General features: G+C 47.0%; 1 protein-coding gene and 1 pseudogene across 1 annotated transcript; both read right to left on the bottom strand.

Moving 5' to 3' along the window:
* Positions 1–3,351: 3,351 nt before the first annotated feature.
* LOC100774449 (leukocyte immunoglobulin-like receptor subfamily B member 3) lies at positions 3,352–11,531 on the bottom strand. The gene is given in 14 exon segments (XM_035453841.1): positions 3,352–3,531; positions 4,386–4,438; positions 4,672–4,709; positions 4,788–4,863; positions 5,123–5,239; positions 6,114–6,164; positions 7,661–7,963; positions 8,199–8,495; positions 8,723–9,028; positions 9,152–9,436; positions 10,400–10,705; positions 10,843–11,127; positions 11,300–11,335; positions 11,498–11,531. Coding segments are annotated over 14 exon segments (2,367 nt in total).
* Positions 6,472–7,578, bottom strand: LOC103164569 (annotated as a pseudogene).
* Positions 11,532–11,845: the final 314 nt, after the last annotated feature.

Here is an 11,845-nt window from a genome sequence, read left to right as displayed (position 1 = left end):
AGTACAGGAACAGCTAGATGCTGGACATATAGAGGAAGAATCAGGCCACAGAAGGTACAAATTAGGAGAGATAGTTATCAAACTCTTAATAGTCTTCAGAAGCTGCTAGGGGAAATTTCTCAATTACAAACGATTATTGATGTAGAAGGACATGACTTAAAGCATTTAAAAATGGCCCTTAAAGGTGATAAGGACCTAAACAGTCCACGGATATTATCCATTGAGGCAGAAAAAGAATTACAATGAGTAGAAAACAGAATATTGGATGTGTATGTTGATCGGATAAATCTTGATTTAGACTGTATTCTGATTATCTTACCATCCAGAGAATACCCTTCTGGCATTCTGATGCAGAGGGAAGACACCATATTGGACTGTATATTTCTGCCACATAAACAGAATAAAAAGCGAAAGACATATATAGAAAAGTTTTCTGATTTGATTCTGAAGGGCAAATTAAGACTCTGTCAACTGACTGGAAAAGATCCAGCAGATATTACAGTGCCTTTAATTAATGAGGAAATTTCCTCCTTGTGGAAGGATAATGAATATTGGCAAATAGCTCTTACTGAATTTTGAGAACAATTAGCAACAAGTATCCCAAAACTGACAGAATTAAATTCATAAAAAGACAGTCTAGATTCTTCCTTGTTTTCTAAGACAAACTCCCATTTCTGGAATTCCTACCTTCTACACTGATGCCAACAAATCAGGTAAGGCAGGTTATAAAGCAGGTGAGGTAATTAAAGTAGTTCAAAGTCTGTATACATCTGTACAGAAGGCAGAATTATATGCAATCCTCATGGTACTCACGGATTTTACAGAACGTCTTACTGATTCTCAATATGCAGAGAGAGTCGTGTTACATATTGAGACTGTAGAATTCGTTCCTGATAATACAGAATTAACTTCACTGTTTATACAATTACAGGAAACAATCAGAAACAGAAGTAATCCTCTATACATTACACATATTAGATCCCATAAGGGTCTGCCTGGCCCACTAGCACAAGGCAATGACGAGATGGATCATTTATCAACAGGAACTGTGCTAGAAGCCTCAGAATTTCATAAGAAACATCATGTAAATAGCAAAGGTTTAAAAGCCAAGGAGATATTGAAAAACTGTCCTACTTGTTCCTTTTATAATCAAACTCCATTGCCAGCAGGTTGTAATCCTAAGGGTATTCAGAGAAATGAGATTTGGCAGATGGATGTCTTTCACTTTGCAGAGTTTGGAAATTTGAAATATGTGCATCATACCATAGACACATTCTCAGGGTTCCAATGGGCTACTGCTCTTAACTCTGTAAAAGCTGATTCTGTTATTACACACCTGCTAGAGGTGATGGCAGTTATGGGTATACCTGCACAAATAAAAACTGACAATGCTCCAGCATTTGTCTCAACAAAATTGGAACAGTTTTTCAAATATTATAACATAAAGCATTTCATCATATACCACACAATCCTAAGGGACAAGCAGTGGTTGAGAGCTCTAATAGAACACTTAAGGAGATGCTCCATAGACAGGCTGGGAAGACTAAACCCCCAAAACATAGGTTACATAATGCTTTATTAACACTAAACTTTCTTAATGCCAATGAGAAAGGACAAACAGCTGCAGAAAGATCCTGGATTACAGAAAAAAAACTGCTGAACTGAATCAGCTGGGATACTTCAAAGATGTACTAACCTCTGTATGGAAACCAGGACATGTGTTATGATGGGGTAGGGGTTTTACATTTATTTCCACAGGAGAAGAAAAACTTTGGATACCATCAAAGTTGATCAAGATTTGAGTTAAAAAAGAAAAACCTCTCAACAATGACAAATGACAGGTATTCTACTAAGGTATGTCTCAAAAACTAAATAGAAACCTCCCAAAGGAAAGGGAAGTATTTTGCCTTTATCTTCACAGGAAAACTCATCTCCATAAGTCAAAGGACACTGCATGGGTAGATGCTTAAGAAGAGAAGGTAGCTATAACCATCAAACAAAAGGAACGTGCCATACAGTAAATTTTAAGCTATCTCTCAGATAACTCTATTTCTCTTTATTTTCTAGTCCTGTTCAATTAAACCAATGCTGGCTTTGGAGGTGTATTTGGCTTTATTCCTCTAAAATCCAAGCACGTTGTTTAACTAAACTTTAGAGTTTCTGTATTGTATCAAGAAACCAATTGATGTAATACAGAATAAGAAAAGAATTTGGGGACTGTCTTTGTCTTTTCTTGGCTCTTTCTTTCAAGGTGTACACACTCTCATAATTGTTATGCTCCCATGGTTGCCTTTCTTCGTATGTGTACATACACAAGCAAACATTTCTCTGCTAACTTTTAGTTTGAGTCTCACAGCCAATAAAGACCTGTCTGCCAGTAATCCCTGGACACCCCGGAAAGAAAATAGGCCACACCTCCTTGACTGCACTGGATCCAACTTGCTCCAAACCAAAGCCAGAGCTTCGGGTACTGACTTCAATCAAGTTGAGGATTTCAAGTGAGATCTTCAATCAAGAGAATCCCATCTAACATGGACTGGATACAATCCATTCAAGACTTTCACTATACTAACATTTTCTTCCTACAGGACCCCACATGACTATCATCATCCCATTTCAGCAAAAAATAACTCGGAGGACGCTACGCCCCCTTCCCCCATTGCTGTCACTTAGGATAGTGTATGTACCTAGTTAGGGATAGCTTCCTATTGTGTTTGGTTGGGATTGGAAGGAGGTGTTCAGGCTTGGATACTTCTTTCAGATGGCTTTAGGGTTGAGTTAAAATAGATAGTTAGGAAGTGACATAAGCAGATTGTTGTATCTTCTTATATTTCACCTTTATGATTGTTAATTTTGGATACTTTTCACTGTTAAGTTTTAATCCTCTTTTAGACTAAAAGGGGAATTCTAGGGGACACTGTAGCCATGCCTGCCTGGGGCTGGCTGCAGGTGTGCCTGACCACGCCTGCGAGGACATGGTCAGGGTGACATAGGGAAGGTTTAAGAGTGAGGGCAAATAACACGGTGCTCCTTCTTCCGTTCATCTTTGGCTTGCTGTACTTACTGCTGCCCGGCCGGATGGCTAGGTCACTCTCTAAGTAAGGCTTTTCCCTAATAAATTCCCTTGTATATTTACCTTACTCTGTATTGGTAATTCCCACAATAGATAAGTAATGTCATAAATTAGTACTCAGTGTGAAGCCTTCCCTTCTGTATCATTTCTCATTTCACTTGACTATAGAGAAATCTGCTTTATTTCCAAATGGTATAACATTAGTTAAAATGCAGCCAGGTTCCCAAAAGTCCACAGAATCCCTCGGAGGTTTTGTAGGCCTCCTGGCAGGCAGAGGGTCATTGCTCCTTGTTATTGGGAACAGGACTTGGTCGAGTGACGGCCAGAGCAGCATATACAGTGGGCTCCTCTGGGGCTTCTCCTGCCTGGGAGGGAGGAGGTCCAGCTGTCCCCTGTCTGAGTGACCTGCTGCACAGCTGGGCATAGACCACATCTCGGGGCTCTTTGGATTCAGCAGCCTGGAGGGGGAGAGAGTGAGAGGAAGGTACGTGCTTGACTTACAGGGTGCTGAAGGCAGGGGGAGTACAGGGCCAAACTGAGTGTCCAAACTGAGTAGTGAGGTACAGATAATGTTCCCCTGTTCCCCTCTGACTTTTCTCCAGCCAGTTTTCCACAGCATGGCCAGAGTGACCCCTTTATGCGATAGCATTCCCGAGGGGTCTTCCTGGGCTTCCCTCCTACAGTTTTGGCCTCTTATCCTGACACTCTGAATATTTCTTGCTGTCTTGGCTGTATCCACAGAGTCCATCTTCCTGAAAACACTTATCTGGGATCTGAAGAGATGTCTCTGTGGTTAAGAGCACTGACTGCTATTGCAGAGGACCCAGGTTTGGTTCCCAGAACCCACATGGTGACCTACATTCATCTGTAACTCTAGTTCTATGGTATCTGACACTCTCTTCTGGCCTCTGGGAGCATCATGCAGGTGTGTGGTGCAGAGAAAAAGTGAAGGCACCCCTCCAAAACAACAGTATATAACACTAAAACCCATATGTCTGCCCAAGTTCCTTTGGTTCCTGCCTTCAGATGCTGGTCCCTTAGCTGTTTCTGTGGGCTTCTCCATCAGGGCTGCCCCCTCAGATGACAACAGGACAGATGCCAAGGAGTCAGAAAGCAGACAGCAGCTGTGAGACCCATGACTCCAAAAACCTAGGGCAGAGTGAGGCCATAACACACAGGAGCCAGGTAGTTGCAGAAGGGAGTCGTCAGCTATGGATGATGTTGAGGGCCAAGCGAGGGAGGAAAAAGAAGGCAGCCTGGACTAAACTAGGACCTAAGTTCTTAGCACTGCAAACGGGGACAGGGACCTCACCAAACTGTCCAGTTTGACACCATCCTCAGGTTTCATTTTCTCCACTGAAGCATCTGTCATAGCAGAAAAAACAGAATGACCAGAGTCTCGGGATGTCTCAGATCTCTACTTTCTTGCTTAGTCCAAAGGGGGGGGCAGAGAAACAGGGAGTGTGGTGATATCCCTGTGTTCATAGTGTGAAGTTCAGAACCCAAATAGCAAAGACCTCAGAACCTCTTAACCACCCCTGCAAAGCTGAGACTTCAGACGCCCCCCATGCCCCTGCCCAGGACCCTCTGTATCTCACATAGGATTTCTTCCTGGGTGGCAGCAGCTGGGTTGGATCTGGAAAGACAAGGAGGTGTCAGTTGGCAGTGAGTTGTGTCGGGAAGCTGGGGGTCTATGTCCCTGGCCATGAGTTACCTCTTCTGGCGGCCTCTGTTTCTGGTTACTGTCTCTGCAGCTCCCGCAGGAAGCTGCAATTCTGTCTCTTTCTGGGCTGCAAGAGAGAGAAGAGTCTCTGGTATTGGTGGACGGCTCCCCCAGGCATGTACAGGGAAGGAAGGAAGGAACATTCACAACAGGGGTGAGTGAGAAAATGTCCCAGGACATGGAAAGCTCACAGAACCCCTGACATTGCACAGGTTCTGAGATCACGTGCTCTCTGATCTGAGATCTGCCAGTGTTTCTAGACTACCCAGTCCCAGTTTGAGGAACCCATCACCACCTGAGACCTAGGTCACCCACAATGCACTCACCACCCTTCCTGAACTTTCCCTGACGCCTTCTTCGGAGAAGGAGAAAGATGAGAATGGAGAGTAACAGGAGGAAGGCCACAGAGACTCCGATCAGAGCCTTCAGGTACATTTCCAGGCCTGAGGAACAAATGACATCATGAGTAGGGACTGTTGATGCTTATCTGAGCACCTACTGTGTGACAGAGCCATGGTGGACCATTGCCCTCATCATCTCCCATCCTCACAATCATGCAACAAGCAATCGTCTCTTCTTCTATCCCCACAGTTCACCTGCCTCAGATCTCCTGCCTGGAAGTGGCAGGGCTGGGAGTTGAACCCAGGGACTCTGACTTCCACCTCTTTTCTCTCCACCTGAGCTGAGTCTCATTAGCTGGAGGGAAGGAGCAGGAATGCCCTGCCATGTTCCTGTGCCCACCCTTGTCCATGTCACCGCCATGGTGGGGCAGACCCACTGCAGACTCAGGCTCTGCAGGCCTCCTCTGTTAGTAGAGGCGTCATTCAAGGCCAGAACTGAAAGAAATTTACACATGTGGGCCAGGTCTCTCACTTTATACTCAGAGAAACAGCAGGCAGCCCAGAATGGGAAGGATTTGTCCAAGTCAGCATCTCCAGAAGCAGCTGTATCCAGCCCATAACTAGCTATTGCCCATCTGGGTACCACATCCAACAGGATGGTTACAGAGCCTTCTGGGGCCTGACTAATGCAAGTGAGAGGTGATTTCTCAGACCTTAGAGGCTGATGGAGAGGCGAGTGTCTGGGATCCCTGCTCTTCATCTCATCCACCTGTCAATTCCTTTAATCTGAGCCAAAAGACCTCTCTCTGGACACCATCTTCTGAATCCCAAACTCTAAGATATGGGCTTCTGATTGGGATCTCTGTTTCCCTCCCACACTCACAAGCTAAGTGACAGAGAAATGAGGACTTTGTTGGGCTCAGGCGAGGCAGTCTGGGATGGAGCTTACCCCTTCACCTAGGTGCCTGATACCTACCAGCTGTTGGCAAGTGACTTGTGTGTGGTGGGCTGGAGGTTCCAACGTGTCCTAGGAAGTAGAACAGGAGAGGGTGAGGATTAGATGCTAACTCAGGGACCTGCCTCTCCTCTCTCTCCTATATCTGCCCTGTAACCTCCCTATGACCCTCATGCTGTCTATCCCAAACCTAGATTGCAATAGAGAATGGAGTGGACATTTCTTAAGGAACCCTGCTAGCATTCACTCACTTCTCTGTCAGGGAAAGAGTCTTCTGAGTCACCCTTCTTCTTGTTGTCCCTTTAATCCCACCCAAGTCAAGGGCTCTTTTTTTTTTCCGGTAGACAGAAAGGCTTTATTTTGTATTTTGTGACCACTATTCAGTTTACTCAAGTCTGCCCCCAGTTCAATATTTGAAAAGTCCTGGGCTAAGAGCTGGAGAATTCTCATAAGCAAATTCTTCTGTATGGGCTGGATCAGTAAACACACCAATAATATCTATTTCCAGAAAGAATGGTCCAGCCACCTTATCTGCTGGCGTGAATCCTATAGAAGAGATCTTGTCAAGTACAAGTGGGCTCTGGACATCTCGTATCCTTCCTTGACTTGAGAAGAAAAATTTGGAGAAAGGAATCTTGATTTCCTGCCAGTAGCCCCCCCCCCCCGCCTCCGCGGGTGAACATGAAGTAATTATATATCTGATTTTTCCTCTGGAGAAAGTCTGTATCTTGCCTGATATTCAACATCCAAGGCCGGCCATCCCCACGGACTTGGAGATACAGAGAACTGAACAGGGACCAATCATAAGACTGCTTCCTCTCAAAAGCACCCCTTGGGATCCTGGATAACATACGCAGAGCATCCACTCTGGCTACTGTTTCCATCTTGAGGGGCCTCGGAGCTCAGAGTCCCATAGAGCAGGCACTTTGATTGTTCTTGGCCATTTTCAAGAAAATTTCACTTCTGCCTCCAGTTGTCTTATCAGAAGTCACCATCAACTTCTTCAAATCTTCTTTTTCACGAAACTTCCAGACAACCTTGGCTTGCTCCATTATGACCTCTTGTATTGGGCAGCCTTCTGGGCCTATCCAATGAGCCGCAATTATATCCTTCAAACGCCTAATATGTTCTACTGCTTCATCTCTAATTGCTTTGTCAAAACTAACTTCCGGTTCATTGTCAGGGGAAGTTACATCCAAAGCGGCTTCTTTGTGGCGATCCTCTTGTGTACCCTCTTCAGTCTTCCTCCGCTGTGAGACTCTGTCCGCAGGAGCCACTTGTTTCTGCAGATGACTGGAAGAATAGTCTACAAACTGAATACCCATAAATGGGTGCAAGGTAGCCCTTGGCTTTAGGAAGTTTCTGTGGATATAAGTACCCTTCAGTAATTTGTGAATGGAAGCCATTGTAAGAAAAAAAGTCAAAATGTAAAAATTTCTGTGGGCTGAGAAAATAAGCTTTGGCAATCTGCCCAATTTCACCTTCTCAGACCTCACAGGGGCTTCCCAGTCAAGGGCTCTTTTAGGGTTTGTATTGTAAGTCACCCTGAGAGTTCAGGGTCACCTCACCTGAGACAGAGAGCTCCACAGCGACACTGGCATGTGACAACAGGTAGGGAGATGAGTCTTGAGACCTGTAGCACCTGTAGGTGCCTGAGAGGGCAGAGGTCACAGCAGTCATGGAGAATTCTGCCTGGGACTCCCCATCTTGGGACTTGGATTTCATTCGCTGGGCTTGGTGTGCTGCTCCCTCCTTGGACAGAATGAAAGTGTCAGCTCTGTATGTTGACTGACACAGCAGGGTCACGTTGTCTCCAGACTGTACTGTTGAGTTTGGCTTCACTGAGAGGGAAGGACTGTCAGGAAGCTGTCCTAAAGAGAGCAGAGATAATGAGAGGCTGCCTTCAATGCTCTGAGCTGAGACTTCACAAGGGTTTGCTCTGGGCACTTGTGACTCTGTCTTATCTCTGCCTTTCTCTCTTGCTCCCTGTCTCTCCATCTGTTCCCACATAAGATCTCTGTCCCTATCCCAGCCTTCAGCTCTAAGGTCCCCCATGAAAGCTCATGCTCAGGTTAGGTACTACATAGAAACTCTTTTGTTTCTCACCTGTGATCATGATGTCCAGGGGATCACTGGAGGCTGACCACTCAGAGGAGAGCTTGTGTGCACCATAGCATCTGTATTGGCCTCCTGTAGAGCGGCTCACATAGCCCAGTGTGAAGTTGGCCAACGTGAGCCCATCCTGGGTCCTCTGGCCATTCCGCTTGGTGAAGATGTCTTTCCCCACCTTGTACAGAGCAAATCTGTCATAGTTGATGTCAGAGCAACACTGCAGGGTGAGGCTCTCTCCAGGGTCCAGGATGTGGCCTTGGTGAGTCAGCAGAGAGGGCTTCTTGGACAGACCTAGAGGGAAGGTGACAGGAGAGTGATTGAAGAGATGGTTTTTACCAAACACCTATTCCTTCCCATCATGCCCTGCGCATGCCACTGCTTCACCCTAGGAGTGGGGCTCTGACTCAGCTTTCTGGATCTTTCTTTTTCACTCTACCTGCAACTACCCAGTGGGACAGTTCCATGGAAGAGGGCTTAGGCTGTCAACAAATGGTTGGTCAGTGATGGGGCTGACTCACCTGAGATGTGTATTTCCAGGGGCTCACTGGGTGCTGACCACAGCTGTGGGGTTTGGTTGTAATAACCATAGCATCGGAATGTCCCTGTGTGGTCTGCTGTTACATGATCTATAGAGAATAAGGCTTGGTACTGCCTAATTCTGCCTATGTACTGTGAGTTCAGGGAGCCGGAGAATTTCTGATCTTCCTTGGTGAGGATGAACTTGTGGTAGAACACCCATGAGACACACTGGAGAGTCATGTTCCCTCCTTAGGTCACCACAGGGCTGGGCAGTGCTGACAGACTGAGCTTACTGTCAGAGATTCCTAGGACAGAAGGAGGCAGCCTGTTACATGTTATTACACAGTCACAATGCTGTCAGGGCCAGGCTTTGGGAGGAATACTTCTGAGAGCAGAGCCTGGGGCTGAGACCCTCTCTCTCTCCTCACCTGTCACCACCAGTTCCAGAGTGTCACTGCGCTGTGACCAGCCAGATGAGCTGTAACAGTAACAGCGATATTGCCCCCCACTGTCCTCTGTCACAGAAGGAATGGAGAATGTGGACCTGCTCCCAGGCTCCTTTGGGGTCTGTGTACCCCAGGTTTGTTGGCTTCCCTCTTTATGCAGAAAACACATTTCTGCATCCAGGGTCCCCTGACAGGAGATGTTCATGGGGTTTCCTGAGGCAACCACAGGGCCTGGGTCAGCCTTGATGGTGGGTTTGTGGAGGGTCCCTGCAAGGAAATAGGAGAGAAGGGGGTGGGTTTGTTTGAAAATGCACAGGAGAGTCACAGTTGTTGATGGTACTTACTTCTATTTAAGTTATTCTTCTGTCAAGCAATACATTCTGACAGCCGCCCCCACACCTCCCCTCTCCCCCAGGTCCACGGCTCCTCTGTTTCCCTTCAGAACAGAGCAGGGTTCCCAGTGATAAGACTGGGACACGGGATAACAACATCCAGTAAGACTGGGCAAACCCCCTCCTGTTAAGGCTGGAGAAGGCAACCCAGTAGGAGAAAAAAGATCTCATGTGCAGGTGAAAGACCCAGGGACTTCCAGACTCCTATTTTTATGAGTCTAACAAGCTAGTAAGGCATGGTGGTTCTTGACTTTAATCCTAGCACTCAGGAGACCAATGGAAGCAGATCTCTGTGAGTTCAAGCCCAGTATGGGCTATAGAGTGAGATTCAGGACAGACAGGGCTACACAGATCTCCAAGAAACAAAATCTCTAAGAAACAAAAGATAAAAGACCCCAGGGTAAATCAGCACAGCCTGTGTGCAGAGGGCTTAGGGAAGACCCAAGCATGAGCCTCGGTTGCTGCTTCAGTCTCTGTGAGCCCTCCTGATCCCTGCTGAGTTGATCCACTAGGCTGTGTCCTCCTGGTGTCCTGAGTGCTCTGGCTTCTAAAACCCTTCCTCTCTCTCTTCCTTCTGTGGAGTGTCCCGAGTTCTGTTGGATGCTATTTAAGCTGATGCAGAGTAACCGAGGACCCCATGAAGTTTCCTCTCTGTCCTGGATCTCCTAGACTCTCATGTCACTGTGTCCCTTGGATTCTGTATCTTGTGTCCCTCTGTCTCCCACGATCTGTGTCAATGGGCTCAGCAGCCCTGGCTCCTCACACACCACACACCAAGACCTCCCTCAGCTCCTGTGTCAGTTCAGCATCTTTCTAGAGAAAGACTGGGGTTCCTCACCTGAGAACAGGAGCTCCAGGGGGTCACTAGGTTTTGACCACAGCAGTCGGCTGTAAGTGTCAAAGCTGTAACATCTGAATGTCCACCTTTGGTTCGATGTCACAGGACCCACAGAGATACAGGCATGGTACTGCAAAGTAGAGTAGTTATACTTTGAGTGCGGTGTCCAGGATTGCTTCTGTGGTCCTTCCTTAGTCAGAATGAACCCATAATATCCTTGATTTGAGACACACTGAAGGGTGACATTTCCTCCTTCTGTCACTACAGGGCTGGGGAGGGCTGACAGGCTGGGTTTATTGAAGGCCCCTAGGAGATAAGGAGAAACAGTTAAATGTCCTCAAAGTCCTCATTATACTCCACGACTGTGAGGGGAGTCATCCCTGTTTACAGAAACACTTCTTGACAGTCAAGCCTGAGGTTAGGGACCCTGTGAGTTCTCTCACCTGTCACCACCACCTCCAGGGAGTCACTGTGCTCTGACCATCCATCAGGGCCCAGATAGCAACAATGGTATCGCCCAGCTTGTTCCCGGTGTATATTTGAGATTGAGAATTCAGCCTTGTCATTAGATTGCTGTGGAATCTCTGTGAGCATTAAATACGTGTCTCCATCTTTATACAGAATGTACTGTTTGGCTCCTTTGGTCCCCTCACACAAGAAGGTCACTGTAGTCTGCTCTGAGACCACAGAGTCTGGCTGTACTGTGAGTTCAGGTTTAGGGCGAATTCCTGCAAGGAAAAGATCAGCTAAGACAAAGGAAATCCATCTTCTTACAGTAGCCCCAACCCCTACATCCACCCATAGGGGCAGCACACATGTGATGTTTTCCATTCTCACTGCCCAGCATGGCTCCAGGAATGATGAGCAGTGATGTCAGGACATCTGCAGACACTCACTCACCTGCCAGCACTGGTGTCCCATGGCCCAGAGTCAGCCCTGGAAGAGAGTTCCCTGTGAGAGGTTTGACCCTGAATCTTGAGAAGGTCCTCCCCTCTGCAGAACCTCCTGAGACCCTGGGGTTTCCTAACTGACCCGTGCTGGGCTGTGGGGCAGCATCAATCCCAGAGCACAGCATCCCTCCCCATCTCCACATCTCACCCAGACAGAGCAGGGCTGTGAAGGTGACGGTCATGGCGTCTCCTCCTGGAGGCTGCAACTGTGCTCATGGGCAGAGCTACAGAGTCTGTCTGAAGAGGCCAGAGACATAGGGTGTGGCCTCTGGAGGCAGGGCGCTCCCCATGACATGGTTGTGCTTCAGTAGCCCCACAGGAAGGGGAACTGCCCTCCTCACACACCAGGCTCTGAATTCCCTTCGTTTGTGTCTAGGTCATGCAGTAGACTCCATCAATATTTAATGGATGTCATTTCCAATTTCCCAACAGTGTCTGTCTCATCTGTCCTCATCTTTGTCAGGACCAGGTCGGGGCAGACATGAATGTGTATTAC

This window comes from Cricetulus griseus, unplaced genomic scaffold (genome assembly GCF_003668045.3).
Source record: "Cricetulus griseus strain 17A/GY unplaced genomic scaffold, alternate assembly CriGri-PICRH-1.0 unplaced_scaffold_36, whole genome shotgun sequence".
NCBI classification, from domain to species: Eukaryota; Metazoa; Chordata; class Mammalia; order Rodentia; family Cricetidae; genus Cricetulus; species Cricetulus griseus.
This window is presented reverse-complemented; position numbering and strand designations above follow the sequence as displayed.